Source organism: Xenopus laevis, chromosome 5S (genome assembly GCF_017654675.1).
Source record: "Xenopus laevis strain J_2021 chromosome 5S, Xenopus_laevis_v10.1, whole genome shotgun sequence".
NCBI lineage: Eukaryota > Metazoa > Chordata > Amphibia > Anura > Pipidae > Xenopus > Xenopus laevis.
This window is the reverse complement of record NC_054380.1, coordinates 116,340,514-116,353,971: the sequence shown is the minus strand read 5'-3', so window position 1 is coordinate 116,353,971 and position 13,458 is coordinate 116,340,514. Positions and strand designations below refer to the sequence as shown.

The 13,458-nt window shown below is 37.9% G+C and overlaps 1 protein-coding gene across 6 annotated transcripts in view; it reads left to right on the top strand.

The window, feature by feature from the left end:
* agfg1.S (ArfGAP with FG repeats 1 S homeolog) overlaps positions 1–13,458 on the top strand; it is a 75,446-nt gene that overhangs the window by 49,101 nt on the left and 12,887 nt on the right. For 2 of the 6 annotated variants that reach the window (XM_041563986.1, XM_041563984.1), the window contains exons 6-9: positions 3,434–3,553; positions 11,321–11,395; positions 12,124–12,315; positions 12,904–12,988. In XM_041563986.1, coding sequence (XP_041419920.1) covers positions 3,434–3,553; positions 11,321–11,395; positions 12,124–12,315; positions 12,904–12,988 — 472 coding nt within the window. 6 annotated transcript variants of the gene reach the window in all.

Below are 13,458 nucleotides of genomic sequence, written 5' to 3'. Positions count from 1 at the left end.
TTCCACTTCCTGCTCCCTGAATTCCCAGGCTGTGCAGGAACCAATCAACAGCTAGCAGGACCTCATAGGGAACTGAAGCCTGTCTTTGCTTGTGTGACTGCAGGGCTGTGATTGGCTGTCCCCCTCCTACTGTGCTCCTGGCTGGGACCATTAGAACACACCCACCCCTCATTTGAAACACCGGCAGGGACCAGAGAACATCTATAGGGAGCTCCAATAAAGGGGCTATTTTTAAAGATAATATTAATTTTTAGCACCATGTAAAAGCAACACCATATACTACTTATAATTGTCTACAAAATTAGTTTTTTTTATGTCACCTTTAATGGTTGTTTTGGAAAATTTAATACAAATGATGGAGAGAAAATACAATGGGGTGGAGCACTGTGGTCACACACAGAGAGAATTTACCCACCCTACACCGGAGAGACAGGTTTTAAGGAAAAGGATTTAGGGGATGATAGGATTATATAGAACACCTTATTAAAAGTGTCTTTGATGCCTGGGTGGTATTGTGGCAGGTTCTGAAGCATTTTTGTGCTCTGTTTTCTGATGTTTGTGAACAGTATTTTACTTATAAACCAATAAAGGAAGGCTAAATCCTTTGTAATCCTTACATTTATATTTTGTCGACTTCCCAGGAGTGCATCTTGCCCCATACATTATTTTCACTGGATTATACCATGTGTAAAATCCATGGGAGAAGGCTTGCAGTGCATTTGTGAATATTTATTAAAGACCAATTATTCCAAATGTGCTTTTGTATCAAAAGAAAATATTCAAAGTCAGATGTTTCACAGTCATAGCGCTATAGCTAGGGCAATGTTTGCATGAAAGACTGAACCAAAAGACCCACTCAAGTCCTCGGCCTCTGGCCACCAACTCTTTGTTGGGGTAAGGGGAAAGTTCCAGCTTCTCAGAAAGGAAAGATATATTATTCTAAGATATTAAAATGTTCTAGTTTGCCAGAGAACCCATTTCACCATTAGAAAGCCATTAACAACAAAATAAAATTCAGTTTTCATTTGCTTTTGCTGACAGTTTGTATTTTTTTAATTATTGAATTTATTTGTTTTCATGTAATAATGAGATGTTCTGTAGTGCTGGAGCCTACTGCATCTAATATTATGTATTTGTGTTTGTAAATATTCCATGGCTTGTTCTGTCAGCTATAACTTACCATTGTTTGTCATATCTTATACAGGCACTTGTCATTGTTCTGTCAGCTATAACTTACCATTGTTTGTCATATCTTATACAGGCACTTGTCATTGAAAGAGCTTGCGCTACAGCCAACGACATGCATATCAATATTTATTCATATTTGCCATTTTTACTGATTTTTAGGCAAATATTAACAGAAATTGACTTACTTTAAATGTAGGAAAAGTTTAACCTTGTGGAGTTTGCATGGGTTACTGGTTGAAAAGGCAGCATCTCAGATCTGTTTTCAAAGTGCCGTCTAGCTTTTGGCCATGGGCCGTTACCTTAAAACTGCTCATGTATGTAGTTATTAAAACATACAGACCAAAGTTTTTTTTATGATTTTCGATATGAGTACAGAGGTTTTCCAATATTTATGTTCTCTTTATATTGGTCAGTTTGGGCTTCAAAACAGCTTCTACACCCATTTCACTTCCTGCTAGAAAGCTGGCCATACCATGTATCAATAAAAAATTTAAAAGGAATATAGCAGTGCGAATAAAGAACCCAGGTTCAGCTGGGGACCAGCCAGCAGCTATAATTTACCTTTTGGAAAATATAATATATTAAAAACAAATGTACCCCCTTAAAGTGGTTTTTCCACCCTTCAACACTTTTTCAGTTCAGTTGGTTTCAGATTGTTCACCAGAAATAAAGCTTCTTCCAATTACTTCCTACCTCCTATTTCCCATTATATCGAAGTGTAAAGTTTAATTTTTCACCTTCTTCTGTTTTTCTGAAGCAATTCTGGGAGGGGGGTCGCAGACTATGTAACTGTTCTAAATTGGTACATTAGATGCAATGGCGTAACTACCATGGTCCCCCCTGCAAGAAAAAAACTTAGCGCCTGGCCAAGGGTTGCAGAGCCTGCTGTATAGTAGTTACACTAGTGATCTGCAGAATCCCTGAGTTTCATTAAAGGAGAAGGAAAGGTTAAAACTAAGTAAGCCTCATCACAAAAGGTCCACCTAAATATACCAGTAAACCCTCAAAGTAGTGCTGCTCTGAGTCCTCTCAAAAGAAACACTGCATTTCTTTCCTTCTATTGTGTACACATGGGCTTCTGTATCAGACTTCCTGTCTTCCGCTTAAACCTCCTTGCCCCAGGCGTGAGCATGCTCAGTTTGCTCCTTTTCCCCCTCTTTTCTCTACTGTAATCTGAGCCTAGGTGAGCAGGGAGAGACTCGGGCAGGAAGTGATGTCACACCAAGCTAATACTGCAGCTGCTATCGTAAACAAACAGAGAGCTTCTAGAGCTTTTACTCAGGTATGGTAAAACATTCCACAGAATAAATATAGCATTCTAGCTTGCACTATTGCAGCTAATCTATTGGCAATAAAATGCCTCCATAGCTTTCCTTCTCCTTAAAAAGCAATTCTTTATACAATAGTTGCTAATATTCCACAGATACTGCTGAGCTTCTATCTGCTTTAAAGCTGCCTGTGAAAGTCTACGTGGAGCAGAAAGTAGAAGCTCTACTCGACCACTTCTGTAACAAAGTAAAGCACTGTCATTTCATACTCATTGGCATAAATATTTTCAGCAAATTATTATACCCTACAGGTTGTATGTCATGGATTTATGCCACAAACATAAATGATTCTTGTGCAGTTGACTAGAGGCTGCAAAAGAGCAGACTAAAAAAATAAATAATAATCCTATTTAACTGTATATGTAAATACTAATGTTACCAAGAACACAACCGTATTGATTCTATAACAGCATCAGCTTATACAGATAGACTTTCCCTATATTATACTATATTAGAAACATTTTTTAGCATCTGTCAAATAAAAGTCATAATAATTGATGGTGCCACGTGGAAGAGAAGGAAAAGAATACAAACAGATGATTGTAGTATTAAAAGGAATAAACCAAATAATACCAAATATCTTACCATAGTATCTAAATGGCTTAGAATTCATTTCCCATATGAGTGTTTGAAGTTTGAAATCCTGGATCATTGCTGCTATTGACAAGCTGAAACTTTAGGCTGGTGCAATAAGTTCATTATATAGAACCAGTACCAGTACTTTTCAGTTGAGAGATGCTCTAGTGATGGTTTTGGGCTGAAATACACCAGTGGCGCTAATACCCATCGTGCCAATAGCCTAAGAAGCACCATTTGATTTTTGTCATAAATAGCATTTATACATTTTGTGTTTCTAACTGCTCATTCTCATTAACTCCATTCTGTTACTCTTTGTTTTTGTTTTCCTCGTTTTACAGCTCACAATTCTGCCCATGCAGACTTTGCAAACTTTGATGCATTCGGACAATCTAGTGGTGTGAATAATTTTGGAGCTTTCCCCCCATCAAGTCAGACACCCACCCCACCCTTAAACACAGGTAGTCATCCCTCTGTCGTACAAACAAGCATGGGAAAAGGCTTGTGCTGTGCTTCAAAACAAGCTGACAACACTTCTTCTCTCTGTGCTTGCGTTTGTGTCTTCTCTATACCTCTGTTTCCCTTGGGGCGGTCTTGTGTTCTTATTCTCTTCATGCTTCTATAGTAAAGCATTAATGACCTGCTTGTGTGTGTATTTGTATGTGTGTTTAATACATAGATATATTTGTAATATATATTTATATATTGTGTTATGACTTAACATGCATCCATTTCCATTTCGTCTTATTTTTTTGTTTTTAATATTGATTTTATTGTGAAGTATAGCAGTTTTGTGTGTTGTGGGTAAAGCTCCAAAATTTAAGCGAGGTCCAAGCCAGACCATTACTCATGAAGATCAACAGGATTTAGATGCCCATTTATCAAAGGTCGAATTTCAAATTCATCCGAGTTTTTAAAAACTTCCATAAACTCGAAATTTGACCAATGGAATTTTATAAACTCGGATGAATGAAATTGACAAGAAAACACAAAGCAAATTCTCTGAAACAAACTCGAATGGCAGGAAGGCTGCAAAAGACTCCAAATTGATCCCCGACATCTCACATGGACTTGAACAGCAATTCGGTTTTATGTGGTGAATAGTTGAATTCGAGTTCATAAAGGGACAGAGTATCAAATCAAATTCAAATTTTTTAAAAAAACTCAAACCTAATTTGAATAACTCCCTAGTCAAATTTGCCAGTTTTGACCATTAAAAGATTCGAATTTCTAATTCAAATTTTAAATTGGAGCCTTGATAAATCTGCCCCATAGTATTTGAATTGAACATCCCCACATCCAAGGAAGACATGCTTATACTGTATCATTTAGGTCCAGATGTTCTAAGAGTGCAAAAGTTATAGTTTCCGTGCCATTGTGGTTGACATTTTTGTCTCTGGCTTCAATTTAATAAATTAAACTTGGTTTTATTCATTATGACAGGGTCTTTAATTTTCACTCTGAAGTAGTCCCATATTGGGCTGAGATATGTACCCCTGGAGATATCATGCAAGGTAGCCTTCATGGAAGTGTACTCCTCCTTAACTGAATAAAAAACGATGTACCTATGGCAGGTACTAGTAATGTCAGGAGATGATCCGCAAAGTGATCACCACCTGACACTGCCTGATCTATCTCCATAATCTATTTCATATTTATTTAAATGTTAAAGTGGACCTGTCACCCAGACACAAAAATCTGTATAATAAAAGTCCTTTTCAAATTAAACATGAAATCCAATTTCTATTTTTTATTAAAGCATTCATGGCCGTTGTAAGCTCATTTAAAAATCTCAGCTGTCAATCAAATATTGTCTGCCCCTCCTCTATGCCATGGGCATAGAGGTGGGGCAGGCAATTACTTTCACTTTCCATTCAGCACTTCCTAGATATCACTGCTCTCCCCACATTCCCCCGTTCTCTTGAACATTTAATTGTGTAGCCAGTGCATAGAAATGGACATCGGGTCCCCCATTCTGGTGCACAAACAAGATTCTGGGATGATACAAGGCTTGTCTTAATAACAGTGTCCACAAAATGGCTCCTGCCTGTTTGCTATCATTTTGAATTACCAGACTGAAGGAAACAAGATTCAAATAATTTATACAGTGTAATTAAAGTTCATTTTGCTTGACTAATGTGATAAAATAGGATTTTGAATAATTTTTTTGGGTGACGGGTCCCCTTTAAGCAAATGCAGACAGGGAGCGGCAAAGTTAAATTCACAAAAATGTTATTAGCCTTAGCAACCTGAGTATTCATAATGTAAAGATACATTCAGAAGCCGTGTCGGACTGTTGGGGCCTGGGGGTTTACTGAAGACACTTAGTGTAATTTACAGCAGCGTATTTTAAGTCTACTGAAAACACAATAGAGTTGTTATACCACCAATATGGGTTCATGCAGCTTAATCATCAAGTTCAAGGTACTGTTTTATTATTACAGAGAAAATGGAAATCATCAAAAAACGAAACAAGTACTATTTGCTTAAAATTGACTTTGGGTGATGGCCTTTCTGTATTTCAGAACTGTCTAGATAATGGAAAGAAGATGTCCATCATTACACTAGTGAAGGCAGCTTCTTGCTTTGGTACACATGGGGGTCTTTATTTATCAAAATCCGAGTATTTAAATAAATAAAGTCAGACCAAACCAGAATTAAATCAGATTGGGGGACAAACTCGATAAAATCTTTTTTTTTTTTTTGTTTTTTTCTCGACTTTTTTGGGGCTTTTTATCAAAAAGTCTGAAGTTTTGGATTTTTGCCTAAAATAGTCGGATTTTCATGTTAATTCCAGCGCAGACGACAGAAACTTCCAAATAGGATAGCGACCTCTCCTATTGACTAATATATAACCTCAGCAGGTCTGAGATGGAGGGTTTTCGGATTTTGAGTTTTTCCATCATCAGGGTATAATAAATCTCAAAAAATTAGATTTTTTTTCCCCAGTAAAAATTGGGATTTTATAGCTAAAAAAACAAATTTGGACTTTAATTAATAACCCCCTATATGTTGGTGCAGGGGTTCCTCAGTCTGTACTAGTGCAAAATTAGCACTTGGTCTCCGAATGAAAATTGCAATTCATAGATGGGGTTTTAAGTGTGTTTGAAAGATAGATATGAAATATAGTATAGTAATATATAATATAGTTTGGGGAAGTGGCCAAACAAGTGGATCAAACAAGTGGATCTGTTTTGCCGATATGTCCACATTGAGCTGAACAAATACAAGCCGTTGGATGAGGATCGCATTAACTAGCCAATGCAATTCTCGACCCAAGCAGGATTTTTAAACTTAGGGCCATACAATAAACTGATGCTTACCAGTGGATCTTCCAGCAGACACGAGGGCCTCCATTAAGGAATACTGTTAAATTGCTGAAAAGGGTTGGTATAGTGATTGATGTAAGTATGTTTGTGAGAAAATATTAATGAAAGCAACTCTTGGTGCAAAGTTGATCCAGGGACTGAACCTTTTGCCTTTCTCTGAACCAAGTAGCAGTTAGGCAGGTTTCATTTGTTTTTTTCTCTTACTTACTACAAAACCCCAAGAGTCCATAACAACTTCCTGGACAGTGTATAAAGTCTTCCAAGCAGTCTCTAATGAATTAATTAGTGCTAATGCAAGGAAACCCCCTCTGTTGTTAACAGGTGACACCTAGGAGCAGATTTAAAATACAGTGTGAAAAACAGGACAAATTCTGCCACACATCACCAGGCTTTGCTATGTGAAAAATGGCTTAAATATGTTTTACACATTTTTTCTTTGAGCGACTTCTACTGGAACTTATTTTCAAAGGTCTGAAGTGGTGTAAAATAATGGTATAAAATCTGGCATTCACATGTTGTAAAATAAAGCACACCTTGATAAACAGCATAATAAATAGGCCACTTAGTGTGCACCCACATTAACAGTGTATTACTGGCCCTCCTGCTCACCCAACCAGTTGCTCTTGTATGCATAGACCATAGTCATTCCCTATTTCTGTATGAGAACAAAAGGGAGAATTAGGGAAAGGATTGATGAAAGTACGCAAAGACAAGAAAACCAAAGAAGGTAGATGAAGAACAGAGGAAAAATAATTTGGAGCGTGAAAATGGAGTGTCTGGTTTTCTGCTGGGCCACTTGTTTTAATAACTTTTCTCAGCAAGCTTATTCTTTATATTTTCTTTCTAGTCATACTGTTTAAACAATGTCTTGCTTCTTAAATCAACTGTTAGTAAGCTGTACAGGTAGGGCGCTTCCAACTCCTGAACTCGGGAAAAGATTTATCGGCAAGAACCTTTAAGGGGTTGGTCACCTTAAATGAACATTTAGTATGATGCAGAGAGTGATATTCGGAGACAATTTGCAGTTGGTTTTATTTTATTATTTGTGGTTTTTTTGCATTAGTTTTTTGCTTTTTTTTTTATTCAGTAACTCTCCAGTTTGCCATTTTCTCAGTCTGGTTGTTAGGGTCCAAATTACCCTAGCAACCATGCACGGATTTGAATAAAAGACTGAAATATGAATAGGAGAGGGCCTGAATTGAAAGACGAGTAATAAAAAGTAGCAATAAAAACACATTTTTGCCTTAGTCAGTGCAAAAAGTGCTGGAAAGAATCAGAAGAAGGGGAATAATTAAAAAGCTATAAAATAAAGAAAAAATGAAGGCCAGTTGAAAAGTGGCTTAAAATTATCCATTCTATAACATACTAAAAGTTAACTTAAAAGTGAGCCACCCTTTTAATAGCCAAACAGCATATTGAAAATTGCAAATTTATCCAGATAACTTCTTCTTAAAAGTCTCCCTATTCCTGAAGGTCTCGTATTGATGTTTGCAGCCTGGCAATGCATCCCTGGCGCTGCTTCTGCTCTTCCTCGTGCCGATTCTAGGTTGTTATTTTTATTACTCAGAACAACCAATTTCACCAATTGTGGCTTCCTCATGGGCCTCTCCTACTTCTAAGGGCAGAGATACACGCTCAGATTTGGGGAGAATAGTTGCCCATCGACAAATCTCCTCTTCTTTGGGGTTATTAATCTCCCCGAACTGCCTTCCTGCCGGCTGGAGTGTAAATTGCTGGCAGGATGGCACTCTGATCGATTCGTTTTCCAAAGTCGCCCGAAGTTTATTCGTGAGGCAACTTAGGGCGACTTCGGAAAATTAAGCGCTCCAAATGTCATCCCACCTGCAATTTACATTCTAGCCGGTGGGAAGGCGACTAATCTCCCCTCGAATCTGAGCGTGTGTCTCTGCCCTTAGGGTAGTTGGCAAAAGACCTTGATCTTGCAGCTTAACATACATTTCTGAAGAACATTGGTAGGGGTATAAGCAACAACCCACAGTTGCACAACCTGCTTCCCCTATAATTATAAGGGACAAGTGCCGTAGCCATTTAACCTGTGCTGGAATTTTGATTGCCAAATCAATTTAGTGTATTGTTTCAATCAAATTAGTTCATTTATCATTGTCCTTAGACTTCTAGTTCTTAATATATCAAACTCACAAAAGAACAACTAACCTGAGCGATTGAATCCCATAGTAGGCTATGGGCAGGGTTTACATTTTTGTTTTTTTCCCTCCCCGTAATGATATTCTATCATTATTGAAATGAAACTCATAATTGCTTTTCCGTTTGCCGAACCTCATTCCAATCTGAGGGAGCACTAGAAGCCCTATTTGAGAGCTCAACGTGCTATGATGGTAGATTTCTGTGCACTATGGATGAACATAAAATATTCTTACGTTCTATACACTGGTTAGCTGGGCATAGCAATTATAAGGGAACATTGCATCTAAAACTATGGTTATTTTTTATATGCCCCATATATTTTGGTGTTGTTCTGTCCAACTGGAAAACTTTAAGGAATTTTATGTTCATCAGTTTGCCCAAGTGCACCACAGATGTTTGTGCATTACATCATAATTCTGGCCTGTGTTATTATGGAGTACCAGATAATCTCACCATTTAAAGGGACAGTAACACCAAAAAATGAAAGTTTTTTTTTTTTAAAGTAATAAAAATAAAATGTCAATTTGCCCTGCTCTGGTAGAACTGGTGTGTTTGCTTCAGAAACCGTACTAAAGTTTATTTAAACAAGCTGCTGTGCAGCCATGGGGGCAGCCATTCAAAGCTGAAAAGGGAGAAAAGACACCGGTTATATAGCAGATAAACTCTGTAGGATACAATGGGATTCTTCAGAGCATAGTTGTTATCTACTATGTTCCCTGTGCTTGAAAGGCTGCGCCCATGGCAACACTACAGCTTGTATATAGAAACTATTTTTGTGTTTCTGAAGCAAACACACCAGTTTTACCAGTGCAAGGCATTAGTCCATTATATTGTCATTCCTTTAAAACACTTTAATTTTTTGTTGTTACTCGTCCTAAAGGGAAGCTGTGGGTACCAGTTTTACAATGAGAAAATATTTTTAGCTGTGAGCATCACTTCGCTGTAATAGTTTTTAGTATATGTGTATGGTTTACAATGTTTTCTGCAGAAAGTAGGGTTAAGCTGGCCATGCACATGAAGATCCACGCATTTGGGGAGGTCACCAAACAAGGAGATCTTTACCTGATAATTTTGACTAATTTGAGTCCCATGCAGGGCTGTTGGCAGAGGCCCACATCAATGCGCTCATGTGATACCTGCCCCAACAGGATTTTGAAACCTGTCTGATCGATATCTGCCTAATTTTCTACCAGTTATCTATCGGAAGTCCATTGGGAAGGGCCTGTACACAGGCACAAAAGTGGGTGACTTAGTCTGAAGGGGCCAAATCAGCAGTTTAAATATTACCAGTTTTAAAGTATATAATGTCCTAAACCAGATTCAGAGGAAGCTTTATAGAGGGAATAATGGAACTACCACACTACCAAAAATAAACTTAGCATTCACCAAGGACTTCTATGATCACATGCAGGGCCTAAGCTATACTGGTAAGGATATATTTTATTGGTTATACAAGGATGTTATGTACTATATATCACTGAATGACAATTACAATAAGAGAATTAGCAGCAAGCCATCTTTCAATTCTTCAAATACATTAACATTCCTCATGAGATATTCTTACTAGATAGAACTACTACTTGCAGGTCATAGAATCAAGCAGGTCTGGACTGAGAATTAAAATAGGCCCTGACATTTCAAGTACACAGAGGCACAATCAGCCCACATAGAGGCCCAAATAGCCCCCACCAGCCCATTAAATACTGACTTTCTATGGCACCTTATAGCAGCCCTTCTGGCATTTGCCAGAACCCACAGATTGCCAGTTCGGGCCTGAAAGCAAGCATAGTTATGGAGGCCAGTGTTCCAGGCAATGTTTCGGCCCTTATCTTGCCCTTTATCTTGACCTCCTTAATAAAGGGTTTGCTCACAATTTCCAATTGGGTTTCATTTTTTATTAATTGTGGTCTTTGCGTTATTTCGTGATTTATTCAGCAGAGCTCCAGTTTGTAGTTTCACTAATATAGTTGTTCGGGTCCAAAATATCCTAGCAACCACACACTGATTTGAATAAGAGAATGGAATATAATTAGGAGAGCACCTGAATAGAGAGATGAGTAATAAAAAGTAGCAATAACAATACATTTATAGCTTTACAGAGCATTTGATTTTTTGATGGCGTCAGTGAGCCCTATTTGAAAGCTGGAGAGATTCAGAAGAAAAAGGCAAATAATAAAAAAATATAATAAAATGAATAACAAAGAACAACTAAATAGTTGCTTTGAATTGGTCATTCTATAACATACTAAAAGTTAACTTAAAGATGAACCCACCCCTCTGAGGAACGTTGCCTGTACTTATGGCCTAAATAAATCCATTGTTTGCACCTTTGCAACTCGGAGGGCTGCAGTATTGCTTCTTCTACAGATTCCTGGGTGCAGCCAAGAAGATGGCAGCAGTGCTTTAAGCAAAAAAGACCCAAGACCCCACTCACTGAGGGTGCCTAACAAATTTTCTACCCACCTCTCTGTGAGATTTTGTTCTTTAAGCAAGGATTTAAAACTGTACTAGTCTTCCCTTAAGATCGTGTTCAAATGAGCTTGCAGTCTCAAACAACTGTATTGCATGTTAGTAGTCTGTGATTGTCCATCTGCCTTTGCATGCTTTTTTTGTTTTTTTGGGGGCTTTTTATCTTTTGTGCAACCTTTCATTTCTCCAATATAGCATCTTTTGATTTTTCTCTGCACCCCTTTTTTCTTCCCACCTTTTTGCACCTTTCTCATGGCCGCCCAGCGTTCAGAACGCTCTCCTCCAGTTGCAGTTTTGCCGACTTTACGTCTGCTTTCTCTCTGCAGACCACTCACCACCGTAAGTCTTCCTGTCTCCATGGGGGGACCCTCTCCTATTTCCTGTTTGCTTTTGTTGTATGTAGCTCTTTGTTGTACTTTGTAGAATAGAATGTTGTGTGTGATTCACAATAAACATTCCTGGTACAGGCCAATCATTTTTCTCTGCATTTCATGCCCTTTACCAACTACCTGGATTAAAATTGAGAGTTATACTGGAGGTCACAAGTCACTACATCAATCGAAATGACTTTTGTTACAAACTGGTGTTGCAGAGCTAGTCGCACTGTGCATATTGCACTCATTATCTTCTAACTTATTTACTAGTTCCAAGTCAGAGCCGTGTCATTGATGTTGGCAACGTGTGAGCTAACCGGCTACAGCTTAGGACAAAGCAAATATACTTTGGCTGACATTTTTAACTTTGGTTGACATTTTCATTTTTCAATTATAAGACATTATTATTCTTCTTCCTTATGTTAGTGTTGATATATCCCTAATTGCTTTGACACATCGTTGACATCAGTCCCAGCCCCAGGGTCACTTACAATTGGCCATAGTATGATAGTGACCTTAGAATGTATAAGAAAGCAATGAATTTGCATCTGGGATAAGTAAACACACACTTCCTGTTTTACCAATGAGAATCCTATTCCCCAGAACACACGTTCTCACTCTCAGCTTGCTTTGCTAGTAATCCATAAATGTGTTCTAAAGAGGTCCTGAGTTATCGTTTCTCATTTCTTTCAGGCACAAACGCCAATGCGAACTTTGCTCAGTTTGACAATTTTCCCAAGTCATCCAGTGCTGATTTCGGCACCTTCAATTCAACGGCACACAGCGCGGCACCTAGCAAAGCTGTAATGACTAACATGAGCCAGCCCACAGCTGATAAATACGCAGCACTTGCTGATCTAGACAATATATTTGGTAGTGTACAAGGTAAGGACAAGGTTTAAATAATATTTCCCATTATTATTTCTTGAATAGCAGTGTGTATATTTAATTGTTTAGGGCAATGAGTCACACACTGTGGAAATCTCAGCCAGTAGTGAGGGCTTAGTCTGAAGGTCATTTAGAGTGAGATTTGGGGATAATGCCTATATGCTATTCTAGATACCCCTAAAAGCCAAGACTGTGCTGCTGAATGATCTATATGTGTTTCCAGGTTGGTTCCAAGTTTAAGTCTGAAAACCTTGCAGTGCTGATTAGCTAGACTTCTTAATGGTTACTGCCAGATCTTATATCCTCTGCACATGCTAAATATTACTCTATAGAAATGTGTAAAGCTCATAAAACAGATAAATGTTTGCTTTTATTTCTTCAGTTTGCATATTAGCTGGTATATTATGCATTGTGTGTTATTTTCACATCTCTCTTTGTGCTGGAGGATATTTGTACCTTATCTTAAATTCCATCAAGTTTTCAAAGCAAATATCTGTTAACATTAGAGCAGGATCAGTCCTATGTGCCTGTGTGTGTGGTGCTACCCAATACCAGAACTTTGCTTACTCAGTCAATGTTTTGCAGGTGTCGGTGGTGGTCAGTCAAGCAGCTTTAACAGCACGTCTGTTCCTGCATCATCTGGCCCAGCAGTACCAGCCCCTGCAGACAAGTATGCCATGTTAACTGAATTAGATTCCTTTTCTAATAGGACATTCATTTTCTTAAGTAATGGCGGCAAGTAAGCGGTTGTTGTCCTGCGAACCAATGAAAGTGTAGTGACTTCTATTGTATGCAATAAGGTCGGAAGCATAACCTTTACTTTCATATCACCCTGCATTAAAAGGGTTTCACTTTGCCATGGTATAACAGTAGCAGCACCATATTTAATCATTTTAAAGGAAAACTGCAATTCTTCACTAATGGATAACTCACAATTAGGATCATCCCATTATAAAAGGCTGTACATGGCAATGTTACCAAATAATGTGATTTGAAATATACATATGAAATGTGAGCTAACCTTATATCTAAAAGCAGCTTATATTAACCTCTTAAAATTATGTTGACAATAGTTTGTAATTTCTCATAAGAAGGCACTTTTTAACTAGCTGGAGAAAACTAGCTACTAACAAATACATA